The sequence below is a fragment of the Leucopleurus acutus genome, assembly GCF_964270905.1.
Source record: "Leucopleurus acutus genome assembly, chromosome: 9".
NCBI classification, from domain to species: Eukaryota; Metazoa; Chordata; class Mammalia; order Artiodactyla; family Delphinidae; genus Leucopleurus; species Leucopleurus acutus.
Genome location: NC_139144.1, coordinates 37697397 through 37722348, shown reverse-complemented (window position 1 = coordinate 37722348; position 24952 = coordinate 37697397). Strand labels below are relative to the sequence as shown.

At 36.4% G+C, this 24952-nt stretch overlaps 1 protein-coding gene across 1 annotated transcript in view; it reads left to right on the top strand.

Moving 5' to 3' along the window:
- HDAC9 (histone deacetylase 9) overlaps positions 1–24952 on the top strand; it is a gene marked incomplete at its 3' end in the record, with an annotated part of 936726 nt that overhangs the window by 736748 nt on the left and 175026 nt on the right. Inside the window, exon 21 of the mRNA XM_082846537.1 lies at positions 53–150. Coding sequence (XP_082702663.1) covers positions 53–150 — 98 coding nt within the window. The remainder of the gene's footprint in view (positions 1–52; positions 151–24952) is intronic.

The window sequence follows — 24952 nt, the reverse complement described above, 5'->3', positions numbered from 1 at the left end:
TTCTTCCCTGTGCTCTTCTCTACCCACTGTGGTGTGGTTTTTCTCTTCCTAGGTTGGAACAGGCCTTGGAGAAGGATACAATATAAATATTGCCTGGACAGGTGGCCTTGATCCCCCCATGGGAGATACTGAGTACCTTGAAGCGTTCAGGTTGGTACTTCTTTCTCTGAAAGTGGAAAATTAGAAAACAAATGAAACAACACCAAATGTAAAAGAGAAATGTAAATTTCTAACTAAGGTAAAGTAGCTAAAGGAGTCATTCTATTAAGGCTCCAAAAAATGTTTGGTTTGAGGGACCTGAATATTGCTACAAAGCCACTTAAGGAGTATGTGTACCAAAAAAAGGTACATCAAGACCTAGTTGTATGTAGTCAATGGCCAGGAATGTTCCCCTCTTTCTACAAAAAAAAAAGGGAAAAAATATTTTATTATTAAGTAGTCTGGAAAATTCTGCCTATTATGACATATGATGTGATTTAGAATGGACATTAGCATATTAACCGCTCTGGGAATTCCTTCACTACCTATTTAACTTTTTTGAACAGACATTTCGCAAACTTCACTGGACTAAAGAATTTTTTGCACATATTTTTACACGTAGCACCACTTGGCATTCTTAGTTCCAAGGAACATTGGCCTAGGCAGTCTCATTTCATGGTTAAGTAAATGGCTTTTCCCTATCATAATATGTGTATTTTCCCTCTCACATTAAAACACCAACTGATTAATTGGTTGTTGCCAGTTTCTTTAGAAAATGTAGGCAGTAATTAAAGTGTATATTAATATATACACATTGCTACTACTTTTCTAAAGAGCTCTAAAAATTAGTTGAAGCAAGAAATACAATAAATTAAAAGTTGTTGTTTTGGATATAGTTTTTTAAGGCATTTATTCTCTGGAATTAAAATTTTGTTCAGTGTTTGGAAAGGTCTATGTTTCAAGGGAAATAGCAGATTATGTCAATATGTGCCTCACTTGCAAGATTTTAGGAGATTTTAACCTATTGGTACTGCATGAATTTTGGACGTTTTGTTTATTTGAAGCAAAAGCAAACAACTGCATGATAAGAAATTTTTGAAGCATTCTTTTCTTTGGCTAATTTACCAGTTATAAATTCCCAAGGGAAAAATCCTGTTGACAACGCATCTGAAATAGATAAGAAAATTTTTTAATCAGTAAAGTTTTGATGGGTTTCTGTTGTCCTGTGTATCATTGATACTTCAATTTCTCCTTTGAGAGTCATTTCTCATTTGAAAACAGGCCCAAGAAAAATGATAGAAAATTGCTATTTTTAAGCATATACATTAAAATAAATATATTGTCTTGATATTTGAGGAAAATTCTACTCATATTTCAGATTTGTACTTTGAAAAAAATGTACATGTTCTATAGTACATGTATCTTTACTATTTATAGGAAAAATAGGTGAAATAAGTTTATTTATTTTGACTTGGGTTGTCTATGAAGATATCTTGCGTTAATTAGCAGTAAAAGTAAACAATTATATTAAGAAACTATAGGGGTTTCAATATTATGAATTCTTTTTGCAACTTAACAAAACATTATTAATGTTTTAAAGGAACTCTAATGGGATAATAGATTTTTACACATATAGATTATCTCACATATGAATTTATTTGTCTGTTTACCAAGTTGACCTAGTAACTTACATGATACATTAAGTTCTCAACTTTACCATAGCATATGATCATAGTCATTGGTCTGCAACACAGAATTACTAGTTTTTTATTATCACAATACTATTTGTGGTACTGTTGCTTTACATAAGAATGCATTATGCATTCACAGCAGGGAAGGATAATTAATATTTTGTATCTGTTTGTTCTCTCATGACAAAGTGAATGGTAGATGAGATTTTTTAAAAAGAACCCCTTTGAACACAACAATTACATTAAATAATGTGAAAACAGGTATTAAGTGTACACTATTGATTTTTTACTGAAATGGTTAAGTGAATCAAGTGCTCCTGAAAGTGTTTGAATGTCCCCAAGAATGGCAACTTCTCTTTGCCTGGAATGTGGACACTTTATTTTAGAAAACTTTTATAAACTTCCCAGTGTGGTCACCATATCCAGGCTTAATTAGAGGAGAAGCAGCATTCTTCAGCTAGGCTGCAGAAATGTAAAATTGTGACTTTTAATGTTCATAGTTATTTAAGAACCAGATTTAAACTATAATAATTCTGTCAGTTTTTATACTATACCATGTCTGCTTGCTGCTCAACGTGTATAACTAGAAATACTTGTAAACTTTTTAAGGAGGAATCAAGAAAGTAAGTCTTTCATTCAAAAAATACTCATTGAACACTCAGTATGTGCCAGGAACAATGGCGAGCACTTGGAATTTAGAGCCAGTTTGCTCTCAGGGAACATAATAGAAGTGATACTTATTGTTCTAGTGAACAGATGTCCTTAGACATAGAGAGGATAAAATGATGAATTCTTCCTGAAGGGTTTCGGGAAAGGCTTCATCAAGTATTGTTCAACCTGTGCATTCAAAGATGAGTGGGAGTTTTTAAGGGGTAAAAGAATTGGAGTAGGGGGATTCATACTAGGCAGAGAGAATAGACTGTGGTGTGAAAAGCATGGAGCCATAAAATGACCTTGCTCTGTGGGCTCAAGAGCGTGAGGGTGGGATTGCGTGGCAGGTATACAGATCATACTTCATAAAGTCTTTTGCAGGCAAAGAGTGCCCAGCTAAATATATAAATTTCTTTCTAATTTGGGGCTCTAGTGCGATAGACTCCCAAATAATTTTTAATGTAGTATTATTTTATAAGCATATCCTTCTTAATATAATCCTTTTTCTAAGTATTGAAACTAAAGCTCTTTCTGGCATCTGTGCGTGGGTGCAGAATACAGAGGTTGGGAGAAAAGTAAATGGTACCTTTTCTTTTTTCTTAATTTTTAATTGTTTCTGGACTATGATAAGTATCTTTGTAAGGAAAACCTCTCTGAAACTCCATTTATAATAGGATATAAGATGGATGCTAATTTTAAATTTGCATATATATTGCCTTTGTGATCTCTATTATGTGTTTTTTTCTGTGGCAAAAAGAAAATTGCAGGCAAACCAAACATTTTCATGTTTGCTATAAGTTTTAAACATAGTTTTAAAAATAGAATATCTAAATTAGTTCAGATAATTAGTTGTTTCTTCCCTGTAGTTATCATTCATCTCTGAAATAATTGAAGGTTATGATTCAGATTTTTCTCAGGAGTTTTTAAAATCTTCAAATAATTTCAGATATCTTCTATGTTCACCTAAAATATATTTCTAAGGTTATCATTTTATTAAATAATTATGGGTATTTGTATTAAGGTCTTACATGCCGGTTCTAGATTATAAATTTTATAGACATCATGGCTATTTCTTAAGTGGTTTGTATAAGCCACAGAACTACTATATGGAAGGGCCATGATGTGGCTCTAAAATCTATGCTCTAGGGCTTCCCTGGTGGCGCAGTGGTTGAGAGTCCGCCTGCCGATGCAGGGGACACGGGTTCGTGCCCCGGTCCGGGAAGGTCCCACGTGCCGCGGAGCGGCTGGGCCCGTGAGCCATGGCCACTGAGCCTGCGCGTCCGGAGCCTGTGCTCCGCAACGGGAGAGGCCACAACAGTGAGAGGCGCGCATACCGCAAAAAAAAAAAAAAAAAAAAAAAACTATGCTCTTTCTATACCACCACACTGCTACTCTTTTCTACTGTTCATGACTTAAAAGACTAAGGTGTGATAAAGCATAGTGAGCTTATACTGAAACATAAGGCCTTCTACCCCAAACCTAAATCACAAATGCCTACCTAGTACACAGCATGGCAGAGAAGAGCTATTAAGTAATACTGGCTGAATGAAACAATTAATAAATAAATAAATCAGAGAAGAAAGGGGGAGTAATACATTACAGTAGAAGCATTGGAAACCCGTGAGGGACCCGCATGAATCCTATCTCTTGGTCCCTCAAGGAGCATGCTTCACAAAGAACTCTGAACACCCATTCATTTGCTTATAACAATTTCAAATGTCTTCTCTTCATTCACCAAATTTGCTAAATGCCTGCTTAGCAGCTTCTGTTCCAGTTACTTCAAAATATTGTTCCAATGGTTCTGTCTTATCCATAATCCCTAGATGAGTGCTGGACACATTTTTTCTAAAGATTAATTCTTTAAGAGTTCTATAGATGTTAAAGTGGTTATTTATATAAGAGAATTTATCTTTTGTACAATATTACATGTTACAGGTGTACAGTATAGTGATTCACAATTTTTAAAGGTTACACTCTATTTATAGTTATTATAAAATGCTGGCTATATTCCCTATGTTATACAATATATCATTGTAGCTTATTTTGTACATAATAGTCTGTACCTCTTAATCCCCTACCTCTAAATTGCCCCCCTTCCCTCTCTCCACTGGTAAGTACTAGTTTGTTCTCTGTATCTGTGAGTCTGCTTCTTTTTTGTTATATTCACTAGTTAGTTGTATTTTTTTAGCTTTTTCATATAAGTGATATCATACAATATTTGTCTTTCTCTGTCTGTCTTATTTCACCTAGCATAATGCCCTACAAGTCCATCCATGTTGCTGCAAATGACAAAACTTTATTCTTTTCTATGGCTCAGTAGTATTCCATTGTGCGCGCGTGCGCGCACACACACACACACACACACACACACACACACACACACACCTACATCTTCTTTATCCATTCATCTGTTGATGGACCCTTAGGTTGCTTCCGTATCTTGGCAGCTGTAAATAATACTGCTGTGAACATTGGGGTGCCTATATCTTTTCGACTTAGTGTTTTTGGTTGTTTTGGGACGTGTACCCAAGAGTGAAATTTCTGGGTCATATGGTAGTTATATTTTTAATTTTTTGAGAAACCTTCATGCTCTTTTCCACATTGGGTGCGCTAATTTACATTCCCACCAACAGTGTGTGCGAGTCCCCTTTTCTCCACATCCTTGCCAACATTTGTTATTTGTGTTCTTTCTGATGATAGCCATTCTGACCGGTGTGAGCTGATATCTCATTGTGGTTTTCATTTGTATTTCTCTGATGATTAGCGATGTTGAGCATCTTTGCATGTGTTTGTTGGCCATCTGCATGTCCTCTTTGGAAAAATGTCTATTCAGTTCTTTTGTCCATTTTTTAGTCAGGTTATTTGGTTTTCTGATGTTGAGTTGTATGAACTATTTATATATGTTGGATATTAACTCCTTATTGGTCATATCATTTGCAAATATTTTCTCCCATTCAGTTAGTTGTCTTTTCATTTTGTCAATGGTTTCCTTTGCTTTGCAAAAGTTTTTAAGTTTAATTAGGTCCCTTTTGTTTATTTTTGCTTTTATTTCCTTTGCTTTAGGAGACAGATCCAAAAAATATATATTGCTATGATTTCTGTCAAAGCGTATTCTGCCTATGTTTTCCTCTAGGAATTTTATGGTCTTACATTTAGGTCTTTAATCCATTTTGAGTTTATTTTTGTATATGATATTAGAGAATGTTCTAATCTCGTTCTTTTACATGTAGCTGTCCAGTTTTCCCAGCACCACTTATTGAAGAGACTGTCTTTTCTCCATTGTATATTCTGGCTTCCTTTGTCATAGGTTAATTGACCGTAAATGTTTGGGTTTATTTCTGGGCTCTCTATTCTGTTCCATTTATCTATGTGTCTGTTTTTGTGCCAGTGCCATAATGTTTTGATTGCTGTAGCTTTTACAATAGTCTGAAGTCAAGGAGAGTGATTCCTCAAGCTCTGTTCTTCTTTCTCAAGATTTTTTAGGATGTTCAGCCTCTTTTGGGTTTCCATACAAATTTTGAGTTTATTTTTTCTAATTCTGTGAAAAATGCCATTGGTATTTTGATAGGAATTGCACTGAATCTATAGATTACCTTGGGTAGTATGGTAATTTTAACAGTATTAGTAGTCTGTTCATAGTGGGCAAGATAATATGTATCTCATGCTTCTAATTGAATCTAATGAGGAAAGCATCTCCACGTGTTTTAAAAAGAGAGTAGCAATTTCCACTGTAGAAATAAAATATTAGTAGTTCTTCAAATTATTCATATTTTATTGGATAGATAAATAAATGAATGAATGAGTGAATGATGATCTCTGGATTTTTAATTTCAAAAAATAGGTATAAGCCCTTTACATTTGGAAGGTATTGATGAAATAATAAATGACTCATTTGGCACACACTGAAAACAAGCTAAGAGATTGGCTTAGAGCTGTTGATCTGGTTTCCTTAGATGCAAACAAGTTGTGATTTTTAAAAAATTACTGCTCTCCAGGCTAACGTGTTTATAGTCTGTAGCTACCATAATTAATATTTGTTAATGGTAAGGATTTCCAAATACAAAGGGTCTGTAAATATCAGGTCTTCGGGTATGTTCACCTCTTGGGGAAAACTTCTAAACAGAATGATTGTTTCACCAAGGTTGTCAGTGTGCCAACCGAAAAAGAGGATTTGAGCAAGTTATCTAGTCTAGAAAATAAATATCTAGTCAAAATATGTGTTGTGGGCTTCCCTGGTGGCGCAGTGGTTGAGAGTCCGCCTGCCGATGCAGGGGACACGGGTTCATGCCCAGGTCCGGGAGGATCCCACGGGCCGCGGAGCGGCTGGGTCCGTGAGCCATGGCCGCTGGACCTGCGTGTCCGGAGCCTGTGCTCCGCAGCGGGAGAGGCCACAGCAGTGAGAGGCCTGCGTACCGAAAAAAAAAAAAAAAATGTGTGGTTATTTCTATTGTAAACTAGTTGTTTTTTCTTTTCATTGATTTATGAAGTATCTCTTTAATCAAAATGTTTTTGTGCTTGCAAATGTAGCCTTTGCTAAAATACTTTGACCATATAACCAATAGAATGTTTAAAAATTAGCATATTTATTACGAAGTCAAAGCAGCTGAATCAGTTGGACATATACAAAGAGCCCAAACAGCATATATCTCTTTCCGTTGTCTTTGGTTTATACCTGTTTGCTTTAATGATACAAGCAAATTTAAAATCCATTGATACAAAACTGTGACTGGACACTTGACTAGATAACGTGTATTCTCAGTTCATCTGTCACACTGTCAATTCTATTGTAGATACAGCATCTTTAAAATAGAGCTTCCTATGACTTCTCCTGTTTGTGGCAAAAATAGAAACATTTACATTTAACTTGAGAGCAGGGAATAGAGCCCTTAATTGTCATATTCATAGAGCAGCTATTTCTCAGACAACTAGTCAGTAATGGTTAGCTTGGAGTTTTCTTAGAGTGGTTGAATTTACCATGGAATGATAGATAATTTTGGGCAGTGAACATAAATAAGTACAATATTTTATTTTCTTTTTTATCAAACATACCATTGCTGTTATAACTAATTTTAGAGCACTGACTGCTAAATAGTCTTGGCATATGCATAGTCTGAAATTTAGAGGTTGCTTAATTCTGTCTGAGAAATGAGATGGGATCATAGTAAATATTTATGTTCTCTCATTGGTAGTGACAACTAAGTACATATTTTTATGGTTATTCTTATCATACTTTAGTGAAATTTCATGGTAAGAGAATGTAAAGTAAAACTATTGTAAAAATAATAACAATACAATGATAATAATATCATAGTAATATAGACATTCATTGAGGACTTGCTAGTTGCTCATTTCTTTTCATCTTTGCAAGTTGTTGAATTAAGTGCTCCCAGTTTCCAGATGAGGATACCAAGCCCCCCTTGAGTTCAGTAGGTTGGTTACCCGATGTCACATAGCTGGTTAACAGTGATCAGGGACTGGGTGGCAAAAAAGTGTGAGTGTAGAGACAGTACTCCTTTGGCCCTGAGCTATAAACTGTAGTTCCTCTGTCAAGAGTAGGGGTAACAAAACAATAATAAAGTGAGAAATTCTTTGCCAGTGCATTTTAGTCTATCCAGCATTTATCTTCGACATCTAAATTGGTAATACTATTTTAAAATTGAAAATTACTCCCTGATTCTCACTACCCTTGTATCATATAATAATTCCAAGCCACTTCTCTTTGTGCCTTTCCTCATGTGCCACATTAAGCCTATCAAATAACACCCCTATAATTTTTCTTCCTTTTGATAACGAGACTGTTTACAATGGAAAATATATTTTTTCCTTTTTTGTTAAAACAAATTTTTTTTTATTATGTACACATTTAGATTTTTTTGGAATGGGTATGTGATTGAACTTGAGAAAACCCAAATTAAATTTTAATAGAACATAGACTGATAAATGAATGCTTAGCTCCAATTTTGAAATAAAGAATGATTTGTTGTCATCTAAAAATCATACTCAATACTGCAAAATGATTTGGGGGTCTTGTTTTGTCTATAAGAACTGTGGTTGATGCTTCCCAGTCTTGAAATGGATTTTCAATTGTTAATGACAACCTAATATATTATGCTCATGATAGTATGTATTTTCCCAAGGATGTTGAAGACATTTTGGGAAAGAGGGTGGAATTTCTTGAAGCAATTTGCCAACATGAAATACTGTACATATCAAATTGGCCCTACTACCATCTTTCTCAGACCATTTATCATAGCTCAGAAATCAAGCCCACATTTTCTCTTTGTGAAAGACTTGGCTAATAAAGAAGATGTGGGCTTCAAATCCAAACTTGTCAATCAATCTTGGGAACAAAGCAGTAATGATTTTCATCTATTGATATTTTATTTCAATGAAGAGCAATACATATGAAATTACTGCTGGAGTGATCTACAGTTTAATTCATTGTCCAGATTCTGTTCTTTATATTCAGCATGTAGAGATGTTTCAAGAAGTTTTATCAGAATAGGTCAGAAGAAAAAGATCCGTAGGAATAAATTTTAGAAAGCTGTCAGCTCTATCTGCTCTTTAGTCTCAGCAATAAGTATAGTTTAAGAATAATTTTTTCTCTTTCATCTGTGCAACATATTGTACCAATTTTCATCAAAAAATTACAATTTCTATAGGTGTGTGTCTCTAGATACCCTTAGAATTTTGCTCTTTGACCCTGGGAGTAAATTGATCTTATGCACACCTGTCTTCCTTGGGACACTTGCAAACTTCATTTTTGAGCTGAGCATCAAAGAGATATGATATTATTAGACAGTATAGAACTCAGGTAAAAAGTCCAGGAAGTATCTTGAAGTGCTTGAAGTTTTGAAATGTGAATTATATTATCTTCTGTGAAGAACTATTTAAAATAGTTCAAATGCAAGGCATAGTTTTTATTATTATTTTAAAAGGTCAGATCAACTGTAAAAATTTTAAGACATTTTTCCCTTCTGACTTAGAACAGTTTTAAAGCCAGAAATTTCCAGGAATTCGTGTAGCAATTATACAGTTTTCCAAATAATAAGGACTAATTAAAAGAGTAGCTATGTTCTATTAACTTTTCCTTAGCACTTCTCTCTAAGAAAGAAGGCAGTTTGCGTGACTAGAAACGATTTGTTTTTATTTTCAAGATGGAACAGTGGATTACAAAACCCTTGCCTTGCACAAAATCCTCCCAACATATGTGTAATACTCAGAGATATCAGGAAATGAAAGCTTTCTACGAAATATTATTGTGAAGCATTTTAGGCCAGAAATAGCAGATCTTTTGGACTGTCAAGCAGCTCAGATCAATTCATCAACTTAAATCATCTCATCTAGTAATAATGGAATTGGTGTGCCGTTAATTATGACATAGCCAGAATGGAAGATAAATATAATTAATAAACTATGGAGTCACACTTTTTTCACAGTTTTAGTGAATATTTTAAGATTACGCTTCATTTACTGGTAAGATAAAGCCAAATAAAAGTCACTTATCCTGTATTTCATTAAACAACTATTTATTAACCAAATTTCAATGCCTTTTGTTCTTCATGTGTTATCTTGAAACTGAATAATTCCCCTCCATTTCCATGATTTCACACCTAAAGTTTACTGTAACTAAGTTTGAGATGACAAATAATGTGAAAAAAGAGATAGAACTTTGTTTTAATATACCATAAATGTAAATTTGTAATCTTTTTTCTGAACTAGATAAATATAATGTTTACTAATAGAAATTTACTTGCTAACTTTTCCAAGTAAAAGGGTCCACTTTGGGAAACTTGTGTTCAATAGGAAGTCTGTTCAGATATTACTTCTGAGGTTCAGGGCCGAAACTTACACCATTTTCTGGTAGGCAGGACTTTCAGATAGTAGTCCAGGTCTTTGCATGACATCAGATATCTGAATGATAGATTCAGTTTTCCATATTTCATCCCAATGATTTGATGTCATGTAGATGAAACTTATCAACATTTGTTCCCATTTATATAGACATTTAAACTCCTCTGGCACTTTTATAGAAGGGTGAGGACTTGTCCTTGTAACTCTTATAAATCTGTCCATCTTTCTTATGGGCGCCCCAGTTCTGGGTATTTGTTGTCTAAACATCTTCTACTCCAAAGATCAGCCCTGTTGTTGTGAAGCCATACGGAGGTCAGCAGGCTTATAGACTGCGTAACTCCTAATGGGAAAGGCTCAGCAAAGTAACATTCTTGCCATTATAATTCATATTTTGCAATTTAAAAAGTGGGTGGGAGGGGAATTCCCTGGCAGTCCAGTGGTTAGGACTCCACGCTTCCACTGCAGGGGGCTTGGGTTTGATTCCTAGTTGGGGAACTAAGATCCCACAAGCCATGCAGAGCAGCCAAAAAAAAAGTTTTGAGAATACACAGTCTGAGGCTCTGGAGAAAAAATTAGGCATTTTATCCAAAAGAAAAAAAAAGTGGGCTGGAGAAGGGGGAGATGGATGAGTGAGTCACCTTTCAATCTCAGCAGAATTTTAAATCCATCTGCATCTCAACTTGGGCATATTTTGCATCCGAAAATAATTGCAGAAATGGCCGTCAAAAAATAGCCTCTACATATTATCTTATGTATTAAAGATGTATATTGTTGTAGTTGAAAACAAAATATTGGTTCACCTAGGATGTATATTTTTTGTTGTTTCATAACTTCTTGAAATTAAAGCAATATTGGAATTACTGAAATGGACTGAATAATAGTGAAAGCTAAGATGTGAAGGGGAGTTTATTTACAATCCAGATTAAGAATGGAGCTGGCACAGATTTATAATTTAAAAGTTTTGTAGCCCAAAGAAAGCTTGATCTTCTGTGCTTTCAGTTTCAGAAGTCTCTTAAATGTTAAAGTTGCCGCATTGGGCCTCTGACTTTGCTTTGTGTACCCAAGTCCTCTCCCTTGTATAAGTTTCTGATACTATCACTTCCCTTTCATATTCCAGGACTTCTAAATTGAAAATACATTTGCAGAAATTATTCAGTGATGCCTTTTTCTGCAATGAACATAATTTTTCCAAGTGACTCGGCAGGTGAAAAAGGCAGGGACAGAAATAATAAAATCTGGGGTGTGTCTTATTTTATTGATTCAGTTTAGTTATCTGATTAAATTCTAAATTAGAAGACTGAAGTCTGTCAGAAGCTTAGTATATTGCCCTTAGTTTAGTTATTTGAGGGTATGACAATTGATATAAATCAAATACAGAATCCAAATGAAAAATAATAATTATGAAAGAAGGATCACTCACTTGTTAGTTTACTAGTGTCAATTTTTTGAAAGTAAACAAATTACTATTTTGTGTCTTCTAAAAAAGCAATGATATCTCTATATAGATATATAGACATAATGTTTGACACAGTTCTCTAAACATGCTTTTGAAGAAATTAGAATGTAAAAAGATCATCCCATTGTCAGAGCTGAGCATGAAATCCTGTACCAAGTTTGAAGGCCCACTTTAAAATTTTGTTGTTTTATAATGCCTTTGGAAAAGTGTATTGTTCCTTGTAAAATACCCACATACTCTGCTTTGGAATGGCTCCAGACTGTTACTGAACCACGAGGTTGCCCCCTGGTGCTTTATATATTGTTTAATTGTTTGCCTTTGGTGGATGTTTTTATTAAAAGCCTATTCTTTAGGATAAGACCAAAGTGTCATTTTAAGAACAGCAGAAGCAGAGCTGCTCCGTCCCATAGCTCTTTTTCATAGGTGCGTTAGTGAACACTGGATGCAGCTAATGAGCCTGCCAACATTTTTTCTTGTAATACTTCAAAAAGAGCAACAAGAACAACAAACAAAACCCCGGATTTTTATTTTCCTCCCATAAAACATGACTGCGCTGGCCAGGAGAGCTGTGAGTTTGAATGGCTGTGCCCAGGGCAGTAGGGAAGAGAGGTGTTTGCTGTGTATGCTCGCCCACTGCTCTGTGTCTTGGTCCAGGAGGAGCTAGTCTGGCGATACATGCACCTTGGCACGCATGGCCAGGTCACGCCCGAGGAGCTTGAGGGGCAGGGAAGTCCATGTGTTAGGAGGGCCGTGGTGGGCTTCCTGGGGTGCTTAGCAAACCCATGTATGCTGTAGTGTACGTCGCAGCTACAAAGCAAGTTCTTAATGTCCTCCCCCTCCCCACAATCCAGTTGTAAGATAAGTATCATTATGAAGTTCTCAGATCACTCTGAATATAAATTAGGTCTGGAAAAAGTTATTAATCTAATGATTTTAATTCTAAATGTTCTCCCTGAATATTTTCTTCTCTGAAGTGGCATCGTCGTATCACTCACTGATTTCTCAGAAGTTGGCTCTGGAAAGAATTCAGTGTTCTCTAGCAGGTCCTTGCCACAAAGAGCAAGCAAGAATTCGATTAGTCTTCCCAAGCTAGTCTTCCTGACTGTGACCCACCCTCAGGCAAGAAGCTTGAAGGCAATGTACCTTGATACAATTTCTAGGACTTAAATGATCTCATTAAATTCCAATGCTAGATATCATGTTGACATTTGAGGAAATATGATTATTGACAAAATGTAAGCCTGTTATACACTATATCACTTCAAAAGGAGAAAGGCCATTAGGCCATAATTACATCAGAACAGTGTACACATTTGGCTGGTTTATAAACTGTCACTTTCAGAAGTACCAAGACATATAAAAGTCTCCAAAGGTTCTATTATGACCCTATTTCCAACAGTCTTCTCTGACAAACTAAATAAATTACTGCATGTATTGGACCTTTGAGGCTTGGGGCAAAGAATGGAAAAATTATTTACAAAAGCTTGAAAATATTTAATCACTAGAGGCAGGGGGCAACAGTGTTTTAATTAGCAGGTCCTCGGGCCATTGGCTGACTGGAGGCTTTCTCAAACAACCACACAAATGCACTGAATAGCTGTTTGCCAGCCTTAGGGTCAGGTCTGAGATGAAACAGATAAGATAATTGGCTCTAATGAAATCCAGAAGGCCTTGGCTTTCTTGTTTGAGCTTGGATTTGAAAAGTGCGTGTGGAAGTGAGGCTTAATTCAAACCAGAACGGAGCTAGGCCCGCTTCTTAGTGACTTTGATATTGTTTGAAGTTCTAAAAGTGTTCGCCACACCACTAGCCTGCTGGGCTGGGCCTCCCTGGTACCCTTAATTACTAAGCTTTATTGCTGACTTTACTACACAGGAAAGGGGCCATTATATGTTCCATCAACATCAGCTCTTCTCAGATTGGAGGAAAGGGCAGGGTTAAAGGCCACTGTAGGAAGGCAAAAACTTCACTTTGAGGTAGTCAGATCATTTACCAGTGTTGGATTTCACCGTTATGCCCATACATTCCTTACAACACAGAAGCCCAATTTCCATTTTTTAAACAAGTGATTACTTTTCAAAACATTTTTGTTTGTTGTTGTTGTTTTGCAGAGAGAACATTTATTTTTAGGGGCTGAAATGATTGCACCTGATATATTGGAGGAAAAAAAAAAAAAGTAACACCTCCCAATTAATCATCACACCAGAAAGGTCTGGTTGGATTCTGTAATAAGGAGAGTTATTATTAATGCTCCTTTGAAGTGGAAATAAGTGAGGAACCCTCCTGTGGTGTGAGAGTTGTCCTGACACCCTGAGGAATAAAGACCCCTCAGGAGACTCTACAAAATTAAATCCCAGCTTCTAGAATCTCTCACAAAGGGTTTATACAAAAGTGTTCTCAATCCAGTTCAAAGCCAAGAAGCAGAAATGAGGAAGTCTCCCCCTTAGGGGTTGGCTGCAGTGTCACCAAGCATTCTGTCCTCTGCAAGCTTGCTGCTGCTCTGTTGCTTTTGGTCCATTTGGTAAAGATGGATTATGCATCTTAGCGAATTAATAATTATTCAAGCCTTAGCCCTCTCCGACAAGGAGATCTGGTCATGCTATGAAAGCCAAGGGACGTGGAGTTCAGGCCTATTTCCTGCCCTACTTATCACGTCTTGGGTAGGAAAGTCATGAGTGATACCATCTGACTTAGCTCTTTTGGAAATAAAAACAACTGTTTTTGCCTTATTTATGTTAATTTGACATTAATGTGTTTTGATCTCACGCACGATCCTGGGGACCATTCATCCAGTACTCCTATCTGAGTATTCTTATGCACAGGCTGGACTGGGCATTAGCGCTCCACAAGGATGATGTGTCTGGGCCTAAGTAACCATATGGAGAACCCAGGGAAAGCAGTATTGAGAAAACAAGACTGAGCGTCCACTTCCTAACCTCCTAAGAGAAATTAAGGAGGCCTTGACAGATTTTTTTGTCAGTGATGAACATGATGTCTGCTCAGATCAAAAGAAAAAAAAGTCTTAGAGTACTCAGCTAATTCAAAATATATTTTTTTATTAGGCACGGTTATTGACTGAATGCTTTTGTCCCCCCCCCAATTCATATGTTGATGCTCTAACCCCCAATGTGATGGTATTTAGAGATTGGCCCTTTGGGAAGTAATTAGGGTTAAATGAGGTCATGAGGGCAGGGCCCTGGTCTGACGAGATTAGTGTCTTTATAAGAGACACCAGAGAGCTTTCTCTCTCTCACTCCCTGAATGCATGTACCAAGGAAAGGCCCTGTGAGCACATGGCGAGATGGTGGCCATCTGCAAGCCGGAAGGAGAGCCCTCTACAGGATGCAACCAGGATGGCACCCTCACCTCAGACTTTCAGGTTCCAGAATTGTGAGAAAATAAGTTTCTGTTGTTTCAACCACTCAGTCTATGGTATTTTGTTATGGTGGCCTAAGTAGAGTAAGACAGGCAACACAAAGATCTGGGAGAGCAAGACAGTCCAATAATAGCTCTAAATTTGAGATACCAGTAGAAGTATCTTCCACACTATGTTCTGCTGAACATGAGATACAGGGGATAATAATATGCATTTCTCACCAATAGGAAGTATCCTTTGGTGAAAAATCTCCTCTTGATAATTTGCAAAAGCATATTAAAGAGTTTTAGAATTCCAGTAGTAAGGAAATCTTAGATTATTTAACACATTATTTCCTCAAATTACTTGAACATGGAACTCTCCATTTCCCCAGTTTCTTTCCCCCAAAAGAACTGCAAATACCACAGAAACTAGCATTCCATAGAACATAGTTTGGGAAATCCTGATACACAGGGAGCAAAGTTAGTTGGCACTTTAGACAGTTCATTATTAATTAAATAAACATGATAATATAAAAGTAAGTAAAATATATCTACCCTTTAGATTCCAGCAATCAATCTAATATAAACAAGTGCAATATATAATATAATATTTCATTATCAGATAAACTGAGCACTTGGGTGAGCCATATTCTACAGACTGTCTTCTCCATTTCTCACTGGTTGCATCTAGATGGTTCTTAGATAACACATGGTCATAAAGACAAAGAAAGAAGGAATGAGAAACAGAGAAGCAACAAGAGAGGGAAAAGGGAAAAGAGGGTCAGTTTCCTTTGATATCACTATTAAATCATCCAGTGAATTTTCTTAGGGTAACGTTACTGCCATTCAGAATTATAGCAAATTGGTGATATTTTACAGTCATTGTGTGTATTTTGTTTCAGTTTAAATATGTGCACATATCTCCCAAACTTACTAGATCAGATATGACACATTAAAAACATGGATTGGTTTTTTTTTTTAACTCTTAAAATTAGCAACTAATTGCAGTGTGAACATATAATTGGTTTTATGGGTAAATCCATTTATGGACTTAAGAAATATTAAAGCCTCATTTGTTATTCATGACTATATTTTGCTGAGGGAGAAGAGGGTATATTAGTTTGCCTTTATGTCAATAAGAGAAGAGTTTCAATTAAGTAAACACCTTTCATGGTAAGAAAGCACACCCTGAAATAAGACAGTAAGAGTTAAACTATATTACTTTTCCTGGTCAAAAAAGAAAGTGGCTTTGGGAGTGGATCCTGGGGTATCATGGTGTGGCAATGTCATTTTGTTTCCAAAGATAATATTTCTAGATGTACGTATGTCCTGAACTTTATCAAACCACAGCTATGGTTATCACATATTTATTCAAAAGATAATTATGGCTATCAGAGCAATAAATCAGCAAAGTCCTTAGCTGTTTGCTTAAAATGCTCTTTTGTTTTACTGGATGTTTAAGTACTCAACCAGTGTCTTTAGGATATCCATGTAGGTTGAATTATATGAGTGAAAGAAAAACGCCTGAATAAAAACACAAGAATAAACCAAAAAATTATTGATATCAAAACATTCAGAAGTCATTAATAACATTATGACACACAAACCTTTGTGATGTTTAATAGATTCAAAAAAAGGAGAAAATGATTTTCTTGAATAACAAAAGAATGCAGCTTTCCTTGGCTGAATTGACCCTGATTCCAATATGCCAAGTATGGGATGTGTTTGGGAAACTGTGGTGTGGCTGGAATGTGCAGTGTTCCATGTAATGCAGACTCTTGTACTTCTTGTTCTGGGAGAGGCAGAAGTGTGACACTTCTCTTCCCAAAATGACAGTTGAGGGAAGAATTTTTCCCTAGAATAAACCTACAGAATGCTTTCCTCCATGAATCGTCAATAGATATTTCCTGGGCCCAATGTTAAAGAAGTATCTTTCTTCCCAAAGCTCAAAAGCCCTGCATCTATTGTAATGTTTTATTTGTCCTCAGACATCCTTATGAATTGGACAAGGTACTTATGAAGATCACACAGGAAGCTAGTGTCAGGGCTAGAAGAAAAGCTTGGATGTTTGCTCACCATTCATTCAAAATGGGAATCTAAGTGTATTCCCAAGACAAACATGAATGGATTTAGAAATATACTCATTTTATTTTATTATTATTATTATTATTTTTTTTTTTTTTTGCGGTACCCGGGCCTCTCACTGTTGTGGCCTCTCCCGTTGCGGAGCACAGGCTCCGGACGCACAGGCTCAGCAGCCATGGCTCACGGGCCCAGCCGCTCCACGGCACGTGGGATCCTCCCGGACCAGGACACGAACTCGTGTCCCCTGCATCGGCAGGCGGACTCTCAACCACTGTGCCACCAGGGGAGCCCTATACTTATTTTAGAAATATATATATCTTTAGAAATATACCAGCCACTCAGCAATGCCTTCTTCCCTTCTGGCAGGCAAGTATATGCCTGTGGGTGAAATACCATAGAAACTGAGGTTTATTGGAAACTTATTCCCAGATACAACTCTTCTGACATGGCTGCTGAGGGGTGCAAAAATGGCACAACTGTGTTCTGACAGACTGATCAGTTTCTTAATTCAGCCTTTGGGGCTTGAGGTATCTGTCATAGGTATGGATGTGCATAAAGCTGCCTTACAAGTAACTGACCTACTGTGGGCTCAACTCTGGGCTAGTTGCTGTTGGAGGAAAATGCAGAAGTATCCAGCATTTTCCTTGGAGAAGTATACAATCCTAGTTGGGAGTGAAAGTTACTGTGAGACAGAGAATCAACAAAGGATAAAATATTGACCATGCAGTAGGAGAACACATATAAGGGAAAGAGATGCTACTCCAAGCCTTATAAGTAGCCCCCGCTTCTGTAGGTGTCCAGGGAAGGATGATTTCACACAACACAGGCATGCTATCATTTCTACTCAGAGTCAGACCTCAGTTTATGGGTCTCATTCAATCTTCTGTGATTATGAGTACTCTCTTTCAGAGAAAGAATACCAAGGAAAAAAATTTTAAATAGGTACAAGGCCTTGGAAAGGGTTCATGTGAATGAGGGACTCTGAAAATTAATCTTCTTAGTTTGATGGTAAATATGCCTTGGTTTATTTAAACCTAATGCCTTGTATTGCCATTATTTAGAATGAAACAATGTACAACATATCATGTAATGAGCCTCAGATAAATTTAGTGGCTAATCTAGCTAGGGATGGGAAGCAGAGAAACTCTACAAAGGTGGAGAATTTCTTAGAGAAACTGCACTGACAGAGGATGGTCTTGACATAAAAATTCAACTGGGATACCTTTTTCATCCTAGGGCACATGCCAAGGAGATCAAAGTAAAGGATTTTTTTCTCTCTTTCCAGTGTATGTTAAGGCAGACTTTTTTTCTAAATATACAGGATTCATCAAGGGAACATAAAGTCAATTCAAACAAAACAAAGTGCGGGTGGGGCGAGCAATCAGTGTTTGCATGGGGAACACACACTTTTCTGTTGGTTTTGGTGTGAAGGGTCTGCACCTGTTTGTGAACGTGTTCAAAACCAGGACTGAGGCAAGTCCCTGAGCTGGCCTGACTCAGACTTTCCTCCGAAGGGGTAGAGTTGCTTTAATGCAGTTCATGTGTAGGGAGTTTCATCTTAACCAGAGTGATTTATGTTAATGAAATGAAACAGAGAAAATACCCTTGACATCCTAGTCTCCTTTTAAAAATATTAAATAAATATGTCCAGGACTTTTGTATAATTATATTTATTAAAACAAATGGAAGACTTCAATAAACTCCAGAATAAATTTGTAGGTGACCCTGGGTAGGGTTAAATCCATTAGGAAAAAAAAATGAGTTTGGGGGTTCCTTACTGATTCTGAAAATTCTAAACAGCCATTAAGATCAGACAATGAGCATCAGTTTTAAGGTAATTTATTCTGTAATTTTGAATATTCTTTTGTCTGGATTCTGCAAATTTAGTCCCCAAATCATGATTCACAAAATATATTCAGAGCATCTTTATAAATCTGATACTAAGCCTCCTTGACTACCTCTTTGGAAATTAAGTAGTGTCATATTTCCTTTTTTTTTTTTTTTTTTTTTGCGGCACGTGGGCCTCTCACTGTTGTGGCCTCTCCCGTTGCGGAGCACAGGCTCCGGACGCGCAGGCTCAGTGGCCATGGCTCACGGGCCCAGCCGCTCCGCGGCATGTGGGATCTTCCCAGACTGGGGCACGAACCCGTGTCCCCTGCATCGGCAGACGGACTCTCAACCACTGCACCACCAGGGAAGCCCCATATTTACCTTTAAAGGATCTCTTTGGAAATGTTGCAATTTAAGAGTTTAGTTTCTAGTGTTTGTTATTACTAATATAGAACTAGTCATTTTTAAGACTTTTTAATATTTATTTTATTTATTATTTATTTTTGGCTGCATTGGGTCTTCATTGCTGCACACGGGCTTTCTCTAGTTGTGGCGAGTGGGGGCCACCCTTCGTTGGGGGTGTGTGGGCTTCTCATTGCTGTGGCTTCTTTTGTTGCGGAGCATGGGCTCTAGGCCCTTGGGCTTCAGTAATTGTGGCATGTGGGCTCAGTAGTTGTGGCTCGTGGCCTCTAGAGCACAGGCTCAGTAGTGTGGTGCACAGGCTTAGTTGCTCCGGGACATGTGGGATCTTCCCAGAACCAGGGCTCGAACCTGTGTCCCCTGCATTGGCAGGTGGATTCTTAACCACTGCGCAAGCAGGGAAGCCCAGAACTAGTCATTTTAATAGAACTTATAAAGCAGCAGAAAGACTCTTTTCAACTCTTAGATTTCAATAGCGTATATTTACCTATTCCTATATAACACTATTAAGTAATTAATTCTATGGAAATCAAATTAGTCAAATGAATAGATTTTTTTAAAAAAATCAGTTGATTGGAATTTTTCTCAGAAGTTATGGAACTGAAAAAACATTAAAGAATAATTCACATGTCTGGTTATCTTAACTGCTGATTGAATTGTAATTTATCCAGCTGATTGTGACATTTAGAAAAAACAGAATTAGCCAAGGAAAAAGTTTACTCGCTGGGAACGTATTGACATAGTTTTAATCCACTAGTATGAGTAAACAGTAATCTATTTTTGGAAGACTTTTTGAAGTAAAGATTAAGGGAGTAAAACTGAATAATATTTTTATTTTTAAATATCTTTTTGTCCATTGATGTGGGTACATTTCACCAGATATGTACCAGAAATGTGCCTAATGTGATTTATCTCTGGCTATTTGGTAAGCATGTAAGGTAGCAGCTACCTACCAATATGCAGGACAAGAAAATAAAATGAAAAGGAACTTTTACAACACATTTCTGAGAAATGCCTAGTTCTCTCTGCTGGTCGATATGTCATTACACTGCCATCCATTAGCAACTGAAATACTATATTTTCATTTCTGATGTATATAGATATTAAGAGAATGATATTCTTGTGGGACTTGTGATAGTGATGGTGATTGTAATGATGTTGGTGATGGTCATTTAATGTGTTCCAAGACTGTTATTGTATCTTATAGCATAGAAAATAAGTCTATGAGGCTTCAAGAACATTATCATTTAGACAGAAAAGAACATCAGTAGGTGAGTAAAGAAAGGATAGAAATGGCTAAGCGAAGACCAATAAAAGGAAAGAGACCAAAGGAAGTGAGGACAGAGTACAAACACTTAAGAATGAAATGCTAAAATAAAAGCAAATTAATGGAGGAAGATGTAAAAAGCCTAATAGGGGAGTAAATAATCAAATCAGGGGTAATTTTTAAAAATGAGTGAGAGTAAGGACCCACTACCGCAAGGAAAAAGCAAAAATATTAAATACCATTATTTTCAGTTGCTGCTGCTACATTTTATAAAAATTGGTCATTGGCATTTATCATGGTCATTGACATCATAGCTTTTATGGTCTGTATATTTTGTCAGTGCATCTAAACCCTCCAAAGAAGGCAGTGTGGTCAGTGTCTGTACAAATTAGTCATCTTATGTTGTGATTGTTAAATATTTTGAATATCATCAACGTTTAAAATAATGCTTTTATAACATAATGGGAAAACAGATGCAATTGGTTGCTGAAGTGATTGATGTCAGATTTCAGAGATGGATGGAATTACCTAGAAGGGATCCTTTAATCCCACTACAATCTTCTTTCCAAAGGCAGAGTCTGAAACTAGAGAAGTAAAAGTACATGCCTCCACCACACAACCAGTGAATGGCAGAGCCTGGTTTCAAATACAGCTGTCTGAGTTCAAGCCCAGGGCTCTTTAAACTAGATTACACACAACACATTTTTCTAAATGTGCATCCCCAAAAGATCTGTCGTTCCCCTGCATTGTTTTTGTAAAGAAGGGAGTTTGAAAGCTTGACTAATTGATTAGTGGCTATCTTCTGTGAATCTGACATAATTGTACATGTTCTCTATGTAGAGAAAAAAGTTGCAATATATATGTTTTTTAATCCAGCCATTGTCAGTAGCCCTAGTCTCCTTATTCCTATCATTTGAAGAGACCGTTGTGCTTTAAGACTTCGCCGTGAGCACTGCTTTCCTGCTTGCCCTCTGCAGATACTGTTCATAGTTCACTGCACCCACTGTGTTTAGAAATGATGGCTGTGCTGAACTTGAGCACTCCTTTTCAGCTGCCTGTGGTTTCACCACTTCTTAATATGTTAAATTTAATTAGGCTGTGGTTGCTAGCCCCTTGCTTTTTTGCTTGCCATTCTGTCGGTTAATGTTTCCCTTGTATAGGTCAGAAGGCATAGGGGGAGGGGAGAAAATGGGGAAAGGGTGGCCAGATTCAGGTCAAGCTGTCTAACCAAACGGTAGCTGATTCTACTACTGACTCAGTCTCTGTTTCCCAGCCTCTGTAGTACCAAGAGACCTTTGCAGTAATGGAAACATTTCTTCTTTCACTCCTGTGCACTGCCGTCCCTGACTTCATGCAGAGAAACATGAGGGGCAAAATAATTGTAAGCATTACAGCCTTTCACTCTAATGACCTTGACTCTGCACTGGGATAAATGTCTAATTACCAAGAATTCAGCACAGACCACATTAGCAAGGCTGATGTTTGCTTTGCACACAGACCAACATCTGTTGTATCTTTGTAGTAAGGGCTGTTGGTTAGGGGAGCTGAATCCTGCTGTTCTCTTAAAATGCATGTTTTAAACAGAAGGTGCTCTTATAACATTTTGGTCTTGAGAGTTATTGCATCATAGGTTCAGGCAAAAGACTTGTAGCCCCCAAGAAACTGAGTAACTGGTTAGATTTTGAATCTAACCCATAAACTAACCCTAAAAATCAGAATCCTTTCCCTAAATAAACCTTAAAAATCAGAATGCATTTTGCTGTTTTGGACATTATGATGAGCAGTCAGAGTTGACCACGTGGCAGTCTTCTCACCACTCATGGCCACTACATAGAAACGGCTTCCAAAGGGTGTCATTGTGATTGATTTTAGAAACTATGTAGACACAAACCTCTATTTTTCTTTTTTCTCCTGAACTCTGAGTGGGTAAGAAGTCTGTTTTCTACGAAGCATTAACATCTTCCCTTAATTTCAGTTTGTTAGTTTGTAATATAAATGATAGGAAACAAAGAATTTCATGTGCCTTTTCCTTTGGAGATACCACAGCAATTTAATCAATTGTTTTCCATTAACATTTTTCTGGTTAATGTGAACAGTATAATCAAGTGTAATGTCAATTTGGGTTCAAACTATTTCTGTTTGGGGAACCATTTTCTAGTTTGCCACAGTATTGTAGAACAGGTTACCTAATTACCTAAATTATTGAGATCCTGAGCTTAGGAACCAGACCGCCTGGTTTCAAACCTCAGCTCCTCTACTTACTGCCTGTGCGACCTTGGGCAAGTTAGTTAAGCCATCTGTGCCTCTCTTTTTCACATCTGCAAAATGAAAAAATTAATAGAAATACTTTCCAGGATTCTGTGTGGAATAGATGAATTTATATAAGTGAGGCACTCAGAATAGGGCCTGACACAAACTCAGTGCCATTTGCTGTTCTTACTACTATTTTGAAGTAGGCTTTCTAAAGTGTTAAGGCCACACTCTATAGTTACAATAAATACCTAGAGAAGAATTTAGATTAAGTCTTGTACTCTGCTTTTATATTGCTTCTAATCTTTAATAGTAAATATCAACATACATTTAAGGATCTAATCAACTAAGTGCTTTGCCTCTGTGTAAGAATTATGGTTTATTTTTATCAGGACACTAGCAAAATACAGATTTTCTGTTCTTTTCCTATCTTTCAGGATGTTTTGTTCTTGGAAAAGATTCTAAAGAGGTTTTTTTTTTTTCCTTCAAGAAAGAATATGCTAATTGATTAAAGACTTGATCTCCAACTTTTAATGGAAATCACCACAAATACATTTTTAAAAGCTATAACTGGATATTATAGTATGCAGTATAATATATTCTAAGAATTACACATCACATTAGGGTATCACAATTCTCAGTCACACAAAGTGTAAATCTTCCTGGAAATTAGGTGAAAAATACACTGTGAGGGTCAGAAGCCTCAGAAAAGACTGCCTGAAAGGGGCTGTAACCAGAGATTTCTCTTCTCCAGGACATTTTCTCCCTGCTTCAGCCATACCTTATAATGGGCTTCTAGGGCTTCTTTAGAATCCATGAGGATGCACACCGATATATACATAATATACATGTATCATGGGCTATAAGTGAATGTTGTTGTAGAATTGTTTTAGGCCAAAGTGTGTTTGTTTTGAAAATAGCTCCCTATGTCTAGTTATTTAGATATCATCATCATTCATTCAAATTGCTTCCATTCTATACGAAAACTATTCTTTAGGATAGTACCTGTTTATCAAATGCCAAGTACCAATGACTTTTTTTGGCCTACTATCATCTTTCTCAAGCTCACGGTAACTTGATAATATCTGTCTTGAAATTTGTATCCCTCCTGCTTTTTATAACGCTGTGGTCTCCTGAATCTCTTCCTATAATTTTAAAGGCTTATTGTCTTTTGTTTTTTCTTATCTGACTTCTTCCTTCTGCTCCCCAAAAGGTAGAGTGCCCAACGTTTTGTTTCAAGTTCCCTGTATGTCTAGGAATTTGACCCAAATAATAGAAGGGCTTATATTCATAATTTGGGCTGGTACCGAGAAATATAATTATGTTAGAGAAAAGTTGGAAAACGGAGATACAAAAGGATCATCACCCATAATCCTTTTCACAAAAGATAGTGTAATGATTTTAGGATGAATATGACAATATAAAAATTCTGACATTTAGTTAACAATATAATTATATTTTGAGTAAATATTAAACCTTCATTTAAATTATGTTCCTTTTGAGGAAATTAAATTGGAATCCTTGTAAGATTTCTAGAATTTTGACTTTGATTCTGGTTGCAAATGCCCATTGGAGAAATTCTTTGTTGTTCAGAAGCCATCTTAGTCATACTAATCTAATGTCTCAGCTAAAAGATATAATAGTAGAAAAATTTGTATATAATGTTTTTATGGAAATGTATAGGACTTTTAAAATAGCATTTTCTCTTATATGATCACATTTAATCTCCCAAACTCTGGGAGGTAGTATTTTTTCATCCCCATTTAATGAAAGAGAAAATATAATAAAAAATCTCTGCTTATTAGTAAATGTGCAAAATGATTGTAATTTTTAATTACTAATAATACTGACAAGTCTTTTATACTATCTGATTATAAAAGTAATATTTGTTCATTACAGAAAATGTGGAAAATAAAGGAAAGTATAAAGAATAAAATAAAAATATTTCTTGGAATCCCAGAGTATAGGTGTAATCTCTAATAATTTTGTATATTTTCATTATCTTTCACATGTATTTTGACACCTGCATTTTAACATCAGCACTACAAGCATTTTCTACATGTCATTAATTATTCTTTAAAACATAATTAAATTCAAATTATGAATATAAACCC